This window comes from Poecilia mexicana, unplaced genomic scaffold, assembly GCF_051168715.1.
Source record: "Poecilia mexicana isolate PSO_F unplaced genomic scaffold, ASM5116871v1 scaffold_17, whole genome shotgun sequence".
NCBI lineage: Eukaryota > Metazoa > Chordata > Actinopteri > Cyprinodontiformes > Poeciliidae > Poecilia > Poecilia mexicana.
Window position 1 is genome coordinate 767,638 of NW_028263386.1, and position 15,655 is coordinate 783,292.

Here is a 15,655-nt window from a genome sequence, read left to right on the forward strand (position 1 = left end):
ACAGTTTCTGCCAATAATCAGGTTTGATCAGCAGAAGTTCTGGTTCCGGTCCAAACATCATCAGAACCAGATTCATATAAAGTCCAATAAAATAATGTTGATCAGAACTTACTGGTTCTGATGGTCAGACTGGTTCCGGTACCAAAGAACATCTTATAGCCAGAATTCACACAGCCTGAAGCTCCATGACACTAACTGGGCCGAGCCGGAACCAGAACCTCACTGTTATCAGCATTTTATTTAGAATCAAACTATTTTAAATTTAATTAAACTTTTAATTTATTTTTTCTCTAAAAGTTTTTATTAAAATCAAATTTAGAAAATTTTTAGTTTCATATTTTGGAGAATTTTTTTATTTTTTGACGTTTCAATGGTTGATCCGATTCTCAGAACTGGACCAGGCGATGGTTCTGAGCCCGGTTCTGAACCCGGTTCGGAGCCCGGTTCTGAACCCGGTTCTGAACCCGGTTCGGAGCCCGGTTCTGAACCCGGTTCTGAACCCGGTTCTGAACCCGGTTCTGGTTTGAGCCCAGTTCTTGTCCAGATTAAATGTCAGAACTTACTGGTTTGGATGGTTAATCTGGTTCCGGTACCAAACAGGATCCTATAAGCTCCTCCAGAATTCACACAACCAGAACCTTCAGAACAAAAACCCGGCAGAACCAACAGAACCGTTTCTAAAATTCAGGTTCTGCTGGGATTAAATTACTGTTATTGACAGTATTAATAGTTTAATCTGACATAATTTATACTGGGATTAATATTCTGATGGCTGCAGATTTAAAACGAAGAGGAAAATTTATTTACAGATTTATGAGAAAATTAAAATCACTGAAGGAGCCGGATTATTAAATAATCTGATTAAAACTGACAGATTATCGCTGGGATTATAGATTATTAAAATCAACATAAAAAATTAACCCAGTTTAATAAATTTTTACAGTGAAATTTAAATGTTATTAAAGTTTATTCCAGTTTCTTACTGGTCTGAATGGTCAGTCTGGTTCCAGAACCGAAGACGATCCGGTTTGCAGCTCCAACATTCACACAACCAGAACCTCCAGAGCAGAAACCGGGCCGAACCAGAACCAGAACCAGAACCTTTTCTAACTGTTGGTTAAAAATTATTTTCATGATCTGAATAATTTTTATTATTAGTTTTATTTATTAAATTTGTTTTTTCCTTTATTTTAATTTGCTGAACTTTGGTTCTCAGTTTGAAATAAAAATAATCAGAATTTATTTTCCAATCAACATTTTTCTGTAATTTTCATATTTTTCCTGGTGAGCATAAAATGTTCTGATGGTTCAAATGTTTAAAACTTGGAGGAAATTTTATCTGGAAAATTATAAAATTTTTCATTTAAATAATCTGAAAATAATTTGATCTGATTATTTTATTAGTAATTATTATTTTATCATCTTTAGTTTCATTGAATTCAGAGAAATAAAATAAAAATCAGCAAAAAGTTTCTGAACTTATTAAACCCAGTTAAACGTTCTTACTGGTTTGGATGGTTAAACTGGTTCCGGTACCAAAGATCATCTTCCCGGTTCCTCCTCCGTAATTCACACAGCAAGAGAGCCGATGTCAAGAACCGGGCCGAACCGGGCCGCTCAAGAACTGGACCAGAACCGGGCAGAACCGGACCGGTTCTGAACCGGACCGGTTCTGAACCGGACCGGTTCCAGATTTTTATTAACAAGCGTTTTTAGTTTTTACTGCATTTTAAATAATTCTTAAAGTTTTCTGTCAACTAAATCAGAACCGGCACCAAACAGACCCAGAACAGAACTTTAGGGTTCTCTATGGAGAGAACAGTCAACACTTACTGGTTTCAATGGTTAAACTGGTTCCAGCTGCAAACAGAAGCTTCCTCTGGTTGGAACCAGTCACACATCATGAAACACCCCAACATAAACCAGTCCAACCAGTCCAACCAGTCCAACCAGTTCAACCAGTCCAACCAGTTCACCCAGTAAAAACTAAGGATGAATTGAAATCATAAATTATATAAAAAGGTTTTTAGTTTTTAACTCGTCATCATGTTTAAACATTTTTCATGTTGTAATTTTATTTTTAAACATTTTGATATTAAAGTTATAAATGATGTCAGACCTCACTGGTTAAACTGGTTTCACTGGTTTCACTGGTTAAACTGGTTAAACTGGTTTCACTGGTTAAACTGGTTAAACTTGTCCAACTGGTTTCACTGGTTAAACTGGTTAAACTTGTCCAACTGGTTTTACTGGTTAAACTGGTTTTACTGGTTAAACTGGTTTTACTGGTTTTACTGGTTAAACTGGTTCCGGCTCAAACTGGATCCTGTTTGGTCAGAAAATCTGGTTTTAAAACTGAAATTGATCAAATCTGAATTACTAGTTAAATATACATTTAGATATTTATATTTAATTTTAAAGCAGAAAAACTTTTTTTAAAATTCTAAAATTAACATTTTAATTAAATTTCTTGACAAAATGAAAAAAATTTAATTCCCTTTAGAAAAAATGGAAACATGTTTATAATCTGTTACTTACTGGTTTCAATGGTTAAACTGGTTCCACTGGCAAAGATCAGCTTGTTCTGGTTAGCACCAGTCACACAGCATGAAGCTGGCCAACATAAACCAGTTCAACCAGTTCAACCAGTTCAACCACTATTCTGATCTCAGCGTTTTAACATTTGATTCTGGTTTAACTTTTCAACATTTATCAGTGTTTCTGTTCCCTCTGCCGAGGTTTATATTCATATTTATATTTATATTCATATTTATATTTATATGTATTAAAATCTTTGAGTTGAAAAAACTCCTAAAAACAACATTTATAATTCTCTACTTACTGGTTTCACTGGTTAATCTGGTTCCACTGGCAAACAGCAGCTGGTTCCGATTAGCATTAGTCACACAACACGAAGCTCCACAACGTAAACCAGTTCAACCAGTAAACACCAGTTTAACCAGTACAAACCAGTTTAACCAGTACAAACCAGACTCCTTTATTATTTTTCACCAATAATCAGAAATAATTATTTTTGCTTAAATTTCAACATTTTCTTGGGAACTGAAGAGTTTTTAGTTTAAAACTTTATTTAATTAGTTAAATTAAATAAGATTCTGTTTTACAGTTTGATACAAAATGTAAATAAACATGTTTATAACCTGCTACTTACTGGTTTCACTGGTTAATCTGGTTAATCTGGTTCCACTGGCAAACAGCAGCTTGTTCCAGTCTGCACCAGTCACACAGCTTGAAGCTGCCAAACATAAACCATTTTAACCAGTTTAACCAGTTTAACCAGTTTAACCAGACAGATCATAGTTTATCTTTTACAGCGTCGACCAGTTAAATGATCGAATTAAATCCTAAGATCAAACAGTTTTATTAATTTCTCTGTTTCTTCCTAAAAACGTTTTAACATTAAATTAGAGAATAAAACTAATTTATCCAGATTATGGCTGCATGTCGTTACTTACTGGTTTCACTGGTTAATCTGGTTCCAGCTCCAAAAATCATCCTCCTCCCAGTTCCATCAGTCACACAGCAAGAAGCTCCACAACGTAAACCAGTTCACCCAGTTCACCCAGTTCACCCAGTTCACCCAGTCCCAGACTGGTTCGGTTCATATTAACCATTTAGTTTTTACACTGTAAACCTGAATATTAAACTAAAGTCATTTTATTAACTCGCCTTCCGACGTTTTATTACATCAGAAACCAGTCTGAACCAGTCTGAACCAGTCTGACTGGTTCAGACTGGTTCAGACTGGTTTCTATCTGAAGGACTTTTAATGTGAAATCTAATCAGTACTTACTGGTTTCACTGGTTAATCTGGTTCCACTGGCAAACAGCAGCTTGTTCCTGTCTGCACCAGTCACACAGCATGAAGCTCCACAACGTAAACCAGTTTAACCAGTTCACCCAGTTCACCCAGTTTAACCCTCCTGCCCTCAGGATGTAAATTAGAAACATCAATTTGACTTTAAACCAGTTTAATATTAATTATCAGTTGTTTTTTTTACCCTATTAAATGTTTTTATGTTTTTACCATTTTTTAGTTTAATTTTCATTAAAATAATGTTTATAATTTGCTACTTACTGGTTTCGATGGTTAATCTGGTTCCACTGGCAAACAGCAGCTTGTTCACACTGGTCCCAGTCACACAGCATGAAGCTGCCCAGCATAAACCAGTTCAACCAGTTCAACCAGTTAAAAGTAAACTCTCCATCATCAGTCTAATAAAATAAAATCTGAGTTCTTATTTTCTAAACTGCGGATCTGTTTCTACATTTCTACTTTATATTTCTGGCTCCTTTATCATTTTAATATTTTCAGACATTTTATTTTTTAATAAATCTGATTTTATCGAACCGGATCCTGGTTCTGTTCGGCTCAGTGACTGAACAGAACCAGCTGAGCTGGAAATTTAATCAGAAATTATTTCCTCTGAATTTTCCTGTTTTAATGTTAGTGAGGAAATTAAAATATTATTTTCAGAAGCAACACTTACTGGTTAAACTGGTTAAACTGGTTAAACTGGTTAAACTGGTCCAGGCTCCAGAGGTCATTTAAATTCAACCTCCAGTCATAAATCTGTTCATATTCATGTTAAATATGTTGACAGTAAATATTAAAAGTTAAATTCATTTGGATTTTAAATGAATAACATTTACTTTTTAATTTCTGGATTCTAATAATTTACCTGTAAATATTAAAATGATTAAATATGAAGGATGTTTATATAAATGATGTTTCTTACTGGTTTCCACCACCAGTCTGGTCCCAGTTCCAAAGTAGATCTTATACTGGTTGTTAGTCACACAGCAGGAGGAACCAGTACATGAACTGGGAGCTGCAGAATTCCCAGTACCGAAACCAGTTACCCCATTATGACAGTTTTATCAAAATTCATGTTTTTATCTTTTTATGCTCAAGTAAAAAAAAAAAGTAAATTTTTTGTTTGGATCATTTTTATAAGATTTTATGGATTTTTTCAGGTTTTCTGATCATAAAATGCTTTTAAATCATTTCAGGCAAAATAAATATTTATCTATTTATGATGAAATTATAAACAGTTATAAATAGTTTTATTGAAATTATGCAGTTCTGATTATTTTCATGCTCCAGTTTGAATTTTTACTTTAAAAGAATCAAAACATTAAAATCTGATTTCAAACATCAAACTGGAAACAAATCAGATTAAATTCTGAATTTTGTTGAATATTTTGGATCATTTTTCTGGTTTTTAAATCATATTTAATAAAAATGATATTTCTGAACTTACTGGTTTCCACCACCAGTCTGGTCCCAGTTCCAAAGTAGATCTTATACTGGGAACCAGTCACACAGCAGGAGGAACCAGTACATAAAACCCGCTGCAGACATTAATCAATGACTTTATCGATTAGTTATTGGAACTCAAACGGTTCTGGTTCTGATCCAGGAAGGCTCAACAAATTATTTAAAATCATTTTAACATTTAGAATAAATCAGACTGGATGATTCTCCACATACTGGTTTCACTGGTTAAACTGGTTCCAGGTCCAAACAGTTGTTTGGTTCTGGTTCTGTAACCGGGTCAAAGTTCTATAGAACTTTATCTTATCAAACGATTTGATGAAAAGGTTCTGGTTCTGATCCGGAATGCAGCAGAGGAGCGTTACAGACATTTTAATAACAATAATTATTATAATGATGGACTTAATCTGGATTTAATCTGGTTTTAATATTTAATCTGGTTTTAATGTTTAATCTGGTTTTAATCTGGATTTAATCTGGTTTTAATATTTAATCTGGATTTAATATTTAATCTGGTTTTAATGTTTAATCTGGATTTAATATTTAATCTGGTTTTAATATTTAATCTGGTTTTAATGTTTAATCTGGTTTTAATATTTAATCTGGTTTTAATATTTAATCTGGATTTAATATTTAATCTGGTTTTAATGTTTAATCTGGATTTAATATTTAATCTGGTTTTAATATTTAATCTGGATTTAATGTTTAATCTGGTTTTAATATTTAATCTGGTTTTAATATTTAATCTGGTTTTAATGTTTAATCTGGTTTTAATCTGGATTTAATCTGGTTTTAATATTTAATCTGGATTTAATATTTAATCTGGTTTTAATGTTTAATCTGGATTTAATATTTAATCTGGTTTTAATATTTAATCTGGTTTTAATATTTAATCTGGTTTTAATATTTAATCTGGTTTTAATATTTAATCTGGTTCCCAGTTTAATCTCTGGTCTCCAGTTTTCACATCCAAACACTTCAAAACAGAATCGTTTGATTTTCATCCGTTTATTTTCTTCATCATCAGATTATTAAAAATGATGAAAGTTTGAACTCAGGAAACAGAAATATTTTATTTTCTCATCTAAATGTTTCTGATTGAATCAATCAGAAATATTTCACATTATTATTTATAATTATTAGGATCAGAACTTACTGGTTTCACTGGTTAAACTGGTTCCGGGTCCAAAGATGATTTTATCAGAACTTCCAGTCGCACATCAGGAAGATTCATGACGAAAACTAAAAACTTTTTATTCCTACATGATCAGATTTTTATCAGTAAATAATAATTTAATATTTATTAAATATGATTCTCAGGTTTTCATGTCTATTAAATTTTAACTGATTCTGAATATTTTTTACAGTGTTTATTTATTACAATGAAATTATTTCTGATCTTTAATCCTTCAGCTGATTTTACAGGTTTTCGTCTCTTACTGGTTCCGATGGTTAAACTGGTTCCGGGTCCAAACAGAACCTTCCTCCCATCAGTCACACAGCAGGCAGCTCCTCAGCACAAACCAGAACCAGAACCAGAACCAGAACATACCTCCTGATTAGTTTTACTCTCAGAACAGACAAACTGGTTTTACTGGTTTTACTGGAGTTCTCACTGGTTTCAACACAGCATGAAGGTCCAAACCCAAACGGAACCGGTTCTGATCCGGATTGTAATCTATACAGAATCGGACTTACTGCTGGTCACTGACAGCCTGGTTCCGGACCCGAACAGAACCCGGTTCCCTCCAGAGGAGTAAGTCACACAGTCAGAACCGTCAGAACAAAAACCCGAACCGGGTCGGACCCAACAGAACCTTCATTCAGCAGGGCCCGGACCCAACAGAACCTTCAGACACAACCAGCCGGTCCGGTCCAGTCCGGTTTGTCAGTAAACCCTGAGGAACAGAATTCTGATTATCCTCCAGAACCATCAGAACCTCCAGAACCATCAGAACCATCAGAACCTCCAGAACCATCAGAACCTCCAGAACCATCAGAACCATCAGAACCTCCAGAACCATCAGAACCATCAGAACCTCCAGAACCATCAGAACCATCAGAACCTCCAGAACCATCAGAACCTCCAGAACCATCACTCTGAAAGACTGAGTCGAACAGAACCACAGAATCGGACCCTGAGGATCTGCTGACCAGAACAACTGGTTCTGATTAAAACCAGTTCAGACTCATGCGACCCAAACTGGATCAAACTTACTGGTTCCGATGGTTAAACTGGTTCCGGGTCCAAAGAACATCTTGTACTGGCTGGTTCCAGTCACACAGCCTGGCGGCCCGGACCAAAAACCCAGAACTTTAGGAACCAGCAGGTTCTGACCCAGATGAGCCTCAATGGGCCAAAAATCACTCCACTGGTTCTACTGGTTAAACTGGTTAAACTGGTTCTACTGGTTAAACTGGTTCTACTGGTTCTGCTGGTTCTACTGGTTCTACTGGTTCTGCTTGTTAAACTGGTTAAACTGGTTCTACTGGTGCTGAACTGGGAGCTCTGGGTCATTTCTAGAACCAGTGACCCGTTAGTCTGGTTCTGGTTTTGTTCAGCCCAAACATTCAGGTCCAAAGTTAAACAGAGGAACCGAACAGAACCAGGTCCAGATGTTTGGTTCTGGTTCTGTAACCGGGTCAAAGTTCTATAGAATTTTATCTTATCAAACAATTTGATGAAAAGGTTCTGGTTCTGAACCGGAACGCAGCAGAGGAGCGTTACAGACATTTAATAACAATAATAATTATTATAATGATGGACTTAATCTGGATTTAATCTGGTTTTAATATTTATTCTAGTTTTAATATTTAATCTGGATTTAATATTTAATCTGGATTTAATATTTAATCTGGTTTTAATATTTAATCTGGTTTTAATCTGGATTTTAAAAAAATTTAATATTTAATCTGGATTTAATATTTAATCTGGTTTTAATATTTAATCTGGATTTAATATTTAATCTGGATTTAATATTTAATCTGGATTTAATGTTTAATCTGGTTTTAATCTGGATTTTAAAAAAATTTAATATTTAATCTGGATTTAATATTTAATCTGGTTTTAATATTTAATCTGGTTTTAATGTTTAATCTGGATTTAATATTTAATCTGGTTTTAATATTTAATCTGGTTTTAATATTTAATCTGGTTTTAATGTTTAATCTGGATTTAATATTTAATCTGGTTTTAATATTTAATCTGGTTTTAATATTTAATCTGGTTTTAATGTTTAATCTGGATTTAATATTTAATCTGGTTTTAATATTTAATCTGGTTTTAATATTTAATCTGGTTTTAATGTTTAATCTGGATTTAATATTTAATCTGGTTTTAATATTTAATCTGGTTTTAATATTTAATCTGGTTTTAATGTTTAATCTGGATTTAATATTTAATCTGGTTTTAATATTTAATCTGGTTTTAATATTTAATCTGGTTTTAATATTTAATCTGGTTCCCAGTTTAATCTCTGGTCTCCAGTTTTCACATCCAAACACTTCAAAACAGAATCGTTTGATTTTCATCCGTTTATTTTCTTCATCATCAGATTATTAAAAATGATGAAAGTTTGAACTCAGGAAACAGAAATATTTTATTTTCTCATCTAAATGTTTCTGATTGAATCAATCAGAAATATTTCACATTATTATTTATAATTATTAGGATCAGAACTTACTGGTTCCGATGGTTAAACTGGTTCCGGGTCCAAACAGAACCTTCTCATATCCTCCAGTCACACAGCAGGAAGATTCATGACGAAAACTAAAAACTTTTTATTCCTACATGATCAGATTTTTATCATTAATATTTACAGTTTTTCATCTTTGATTAAATTTAAACAAATTTTAAAATTCTGAAAATTTTCTGAAAAATGATTTTAGTGAATATTTTACAGTGAACTTCAGGTTTATTTACTACAATGAAATTATTTCTGATCTTTAATCCTTCAGCTGATTTTACAGGTTTTCGTCTCTTACTGGTTCCGATGGTTAAACTGGTTCCGGGTCCAAACAGAACCTTCTGGTTTCCTCCAGTCACACAGCAGGAAGATTCGTGACAAAAACTTTAATATAGTTTCAAACTTTGATTATATTTCAGTAAAATTGTTTCCAGAACATTTATAAAAATAAAAGTTTTATGTTTTTATTTCATTAAATTAAATCAAATTTAAAATTATTATTTTACAACAAAGACATTTAATTTCTACGTTATTTTTACAGTTAAACTTTAAATTTATGGCAACAATAAAACATAATTTATTGTTTTTATGCCTTCAGCTGATTTTATTTTCTTCCTTAAAGGTTTTTCGTCTCTTACTGGTTTCACTGGTTAAACTGGTTCCAGGTCCAAACATGGTTTTCTGGAGGCCTCCGTCCGTCACACAGCCAGTCAGATTAAATTCATAATAATCCAGATTAAATTCTGAATTTAATTCAGATTAAAAGTTTACAGATTCAGATTTTTGTTCATTTGTATTTTCTGGTCCTGGTTTCTGAACCAGAACCAGAACCAGAACCAGAACCTCCTGGCTTCTGTTCTCATTTCTCTCCATTTTGTTTAATATTTCAGATTTTTGATCATTTTTTGATTCATTTTAATCTTTAACTTCTTTTTTTCTGATCTCTTACTGGTTTCGATGGTTAAACTGGTTCCGGGTCCAAACAGAACTTTCTGCGCTCCAGTTTTCACACATCATGAAGCTTCAGGACAGAAACTCAGAAACACGACGACTAGATTAGATTAGGATTTTAATCTAAGATCAAATAGTTTAAATAATCCAGGATTAAAAATTTTACTTTGATTTTCTGGTTTATTTTTTACTGAAACTTTTTTTGTTTTTTAGCTTCAATTTCTTTTCTTCTTGATTTCCAATAAAACTTCAGCTTCATATTTAGATGAATTCAGATAAAAACGTTCAGATTGTTTCCAGTCTGGTGAAGCAGAACTTACTGGTCCAAACTGGTTCTGGTCCAAACTGGGTTTATATCTACCATTCATGAAACTTTCTGGGAATTTTATCTGAATTTTCCTAAAATAAAATCTAAATTTTAATCTGAAAACGTTTTCAGATTAACATGTTTCTGCTGCAGCATCAGAATCTAAAGCTTCAGAACCGGGAACCGGATCAGAACCGGTCCTGCTGCTAAACCTGGACCCGGTCCAGAGGTTCTGTTAGAACATGAACAGATGAGACTCACTGGACCCGACGCTCAGCTGGGTTCCAGAACCGAACAGAACTTTATCGACGCCTCCAGATTTCACACAACAAGAAGCTTCAGAACAAAAACTGCTGGGCCAAACCGGGCCTCTGGTTCCGGTCCAAACAGCAGTTGATTCAGAACCGGAAAGAAAATCTGAATGTAATCGACTCCAAGATGAAAGGCCCGGTTCTCCTGGTTCTGAAACTGTCCATGTTCCTCCAGAACCGCCAACAGAACCTGGTGAACTGAACTCTCACTGCCTCACAGTGAGTTAGCTCCAGGTCCAAACCGGACCCGACCAGAACCACACACAGAAACCCAAACCAATTCTCCCACCCGACCGGGTCGGTTCTGGTTCTGCCGCTCAGAGAAGCTGAAAACCCAAAGCAGGCTCAAACGGGTCGGTTCTGACAGCAGGTTCTAGAGGAGAACAAACTCGGAACCGGTTCATTTTTCAGAACCAGAACCTTAACTGGGCCTCAGTCTGGAACCAGAACCAGAACCAGAACCAGCAAAACGGTTTCTGCTCACAAATAGATCCAACAAATCCTGGTTCTGATCGGGTTCAGAACCAGACTGACAGAGACCCGGTTCACAGAACAGCCCGGTCCATCCGACCAGAACCAGGACCAGGACCAGGACCAGAACCAGGACCACAACCAGAACCAGGACCAGAACCAGGACCAGGACCAGAACCAGGACCAGAACCAGGACCAGGACCAGAACCAGGACCAGGACCAGAACCAGGACCAGGACCAGGACCAGAACCAGGACCAGGACCAGAACCAGGACCAGAACCAGGACCAGGACCAGAACCAGGACCAGAACCAGGACCAGGACCAGAACCAGGACCAACTCGGCTGATTTTACTGGAAATTCAAATAAAGTTCTGACCCGGTTGGACTCGGAGCAGAACTCCGTCTCCAAAGATCATCTTGTCGTTTCCTCTTGTCACACAGTGAGAGACGGCCGACCCAAAACCCAGAACCAGAACCAGAACCAGGACCAGGACCAGAACCAGAACCAGGACCAGGACCAGGACCAGAACCAGGACCAGAACCAGGACCAGGACCAGAACCAGGACCAGAACCAGGACCAAGACCAGGACCAGGACCAAGACCAGGACCAGGACCAGAACCAGGACCAGAACCAGGACCAGGACCAGGACCAGAACCGTTTGGACTCTCAGAACTTCCTAAAATAAATAATAAATTTATTTTCTTGTCTTTAAACCCAAAGAGCCTCAGAGTGACTCAGTCCATCCAGAGGTTCTGAAGCAACAGAACCGGTCCGGATCAGAACCGGTCCCTGACATAATGGGATCAAAATGTTCTGAGTCCAGAACAGAACTTACGGTTCTGAACGGTGAGTCGGGTTCCGGGTCCAAACAGCAGTTTCCCGTAAGCAGAACCAGAATTCACACACCAGGAAACAGCAGAACAAAAACGGACCGGGTCCAAACGCTCCAGAACTTTGATCATTTCAGTTCCATAAAATCTAAATTCACAGAAAAATTCAGTTTTTCTGAAAATAATTTTTTTCTCCACATTTTTCCAGAGGAAGGAAAAAAACTTAAAAAATCTGAAAACTTGTTTCTGAAACCTGAAGATGATCCGGTTCTGGTTCTGGTTCTAGTTCTGGTTCTGGTTCTGGTTCAACTTCCTGCACCAGAACCAGAACCAGAACCAGGAGTTATCAGAACTGGATCGGGTCATTTTGGACCTGAACCGACCTGAACCAATGATGAGTCGGGTTCCTGCAGCAAACAGCAGCCTGCCAGCGGTTCCCTTCACACCGTGACTGAGGCCAGAACCAGAACCAGAACCAGGACAAGAACCAGAACCAGGACCAGGACCAGAACCAGGACCAGGACCAGAACCAGGACCAGGACCGGGTCTGATTTAACGGGTTCTACCGACCCGTGGTGGTTCTGATGGTTCTTAATCCTCACCATTTAGTTATAAATGAAGTAAAACGTTTAAATATTTTGTGCTTCAGGTTCTGATCATTTCTGATTATTGATTATTTAAATAAAATCTAAAATCTGTCAGTTTAGTTTCTGCTGGTTGGATGAATTTCTGTGTTTAAAGGTTTTTCTCACCGTTCTGAACCAGGAGCCGAACTCCAGACCCAAAGGTCAGCTTCTCTGTGTTTCCATTCGCACTGCGACTCTCAGCTTAGCAAAAACTTCATCAGATTAAAAACTTCATCAGATTAAAACTTCATCAGATTAAAAACTTCATCAGATTAAAAACTTCATCAGATTAAAAACTTCATCAGATTAAAAACTTTATCAGATTAAAAACTTCATCAGATTAAAAACTTTATCAGATTAAAAACTTCATCAGATTAAAAACTTCATCAGATTAAAACTTCATCAGATTAAAACCTTCATCAGATTAAAAACTTCATCAGATTAAAAACTTCATCAGATTAAAAACTTTATCAGATTAAAAACTTTATCAGATTAAAACTTCATCAGATTAAAACTTCATCAGATTAAAACTTCGTCAGATTAAAAACTTTATCAGATTAAAAACTTCATCAGATTAAAACTTCATCAGATTAAAACCTTCATCAGATTAAAACTTCGTCAGATTAAAAACTTCATCAGATTAAAAACTTTATCAGATTAAAAACTTTATCAGATTAAAACTTCATCAGATTAAAACTTCATCAGATTAAAACTTCGTCAGATTAAAAACTTTATCAGATTAAAAACTTTATCAGATTAAAACTTCATCAGATTAAAAACTTTATCAGATTAAAAACTTAATCAGATTAAAAACTTAATCAGATTAAAAACTTCATCAGATTAAAACTTCATCAGATTAAAAACTTTATCAGATTAAAAACTTAATCAGATTAAAACTTCATCAGATTAAAAACTTCATCAGATTAAAAACTTTATCAGATTAAAAACTTTATCAGATTAAAACTTCATCAGATTAAAACTTCATCAAATTAAAACTTCGTCAGATTAAAAACTTTATCAGATTAAAAACTTCATCAGATTAAAAACTTCATCAGATTAAAACTTCATCAGATTAAAACCTTCATCAGATTAAAACTTCGTCAGATTAAAAACTTCATCAGATTAAAAACTTTATCAGATTAAAAACTTTATCAGATTAAAACTTCATCAGATTAAAACTTCATCAGATTAAAACTTCGTCAGATTAAAAACTTTATCAGATTAAAAACTTTATCAGATTAAAACTTCATCAGATTAAAAACTTTATCAGATTAAAAACTTTATCAGATTAAAAACTTAATCAGATTAAAAACTTCATCAGATTAAAACTTCATCAGATTAAAAACTTTATCAGATTAAAAACTTAATCAGATTAAAACTTCATCAGATTAAAAACTTCATCAGATTAAAACTTTATCAGAGCAGAAATAATGAATGTTTTCTGCTTTTCTTTGGTCCAATAAATGAATCAAATGAACTGATGAATGAATGAATTTATAAAAACCGACTTCAGGTTTAAATCAACAAACTAAAAATAACAGATTCATTTACGGGCCGGTTTTACTCACGGTTCTGAATCCGGTTCTGAATCCGGTTCTGAACAAACACTCTGGTTCCGTCTCCGAAAACGGTTCTGTACCGACCCTGAGCGGTCCCACCGAGACGCACGGCCCAGCAAAAACCAGTCCGGACTGGGAACCAGTGGAGCCCAGCTGGGATCTGAGCTGATGGTTCTGAACCCGGTTCTGAACCCGGTTCTGAAGCTGCGGTTTCATCTGGACTCTGCTGTTTTCCTCTCTGTCTGTCAGGTTTTTATGCCAAACTGGGTCTGATCTGAACCCAGATGGACAAACTGCGACGGTCTCAGTCGGAACCGGGCCGGTTCTACAACCAGACCGGTTCTACAACTGGACCGGTTCCGACTCCAAACACCATCTTGGTTCCTGCCTGGTTCTGCTTTTTTTAATTATTTTTTTATTTCAATCATCATGAAATAATTTTTTTCAACTAGAACTTTATTTAAATCGTCTAAATGTTCAGATTTATTTGTAATAATCTTTTGGGTTTTTCTGCTCTGATTACTTTAAAACGATGAAACGTGGATTTAATGTCCAGCTCATCAGTTTCTGCTTTTGTCTCATTAAAAGCTTCGATCCTCTGCAGAAACTAAAATAATTAATAATCTGAAATGATCAAATGTTTGAGTCTCACCTGCTTCGTTTGGTTCCTGTGCTGAGGGAACCGACTGAACCAGAACTGATCCGGTTCCGTGTTTTATTTAAACTCAACTTTAATCATAATTATGATGTTTATTACTGGAAAATCAGATTTTCATCTTCTGCTGCTGATAGTTTAGTTTCCATTATTAACGCGTTAAAAAACTCAGTGGACTAAATTAATCCTGCAGACATTAAATAATCTGGTCCCACCTGGTTCTACAGACAGTTTGGTTCCGGGTCCAAAGTGGATCCTGTAGTTTCCTCCCTGATTCACACATCGACTCAGCCTGAGGCAGAAACTGCTGCTGTGTTCATCCTGCACCTCCATTCATCCTCTCTGCTTCTAGTTTTATCAGGTCTGCTCTAATTTTACTCTGTTTCTAATCTGGTCATCAAATATCTATAAAGCTGAGAGGAATAATCCTTCAATCTGTGAAATGAGCCAAAGTTCAGCTTCGATCAGGACCTCTTACCGATCTCTGCTCTCAGTTTGGTTCCTTTTCCAAAATACATTTTTTCAGCTCCTTGATTCACACAGAAATAAAGACGGTGACAAAAACTGCTGCAACCTTCAGAGGCCAATAATCTGGATTATCTGCTCCTGGATTATCTGCAGTAAGACTGAAAACATCCAATTTGTCCAAATCTTCAGTTTGTTCATTTATATTTTCAGATTTATTTTTGGGACTCGGATATTTTTGTCTGAAATTTTGTTAATAATTTCAGAACCAAGTTTCCCAAAAGTCATAAATTCTGTGCAAAACTTCAGTTTATAAATTTACATTTTTCTTCATGTTTTTATACAATTTTAAATAAAAATAAATTCTGACCTGCATCACATCTTCCTGAGGATCCAGAACATCGAGGCACCGAGCCACGTTCAAGTCCAAACGGTCCCAGGATGAACTGATGGGGGCGCCAGCGAGCCGTGAGCCTGTCAGGCTGAAAACTGGT

General features: G+C 35.5%; 1 protein-coding gene across 1 annotated transcript in view; it reads right to left on the reverse strand.

Annotated features, from left to right (window-relative positions):
* LOC106906668 (uncharacterized) overlaps positions 1-15,655 on the reverse strand; it is a 47,786-nt gene that overhangs the window by 30,058 nt on the left and 2,073 nt on the right. The window contains exon 3 of the mRNA XM_088014768.1: positions 11,402-11,702. Within this exon, the coding sequence (XP_087870894.1) occupies positions 11,402-11,702 (301 nt within the window). The remainder of the gene's footprint in view (positions 1-11,401; positions 11,703-15,655) is intronic.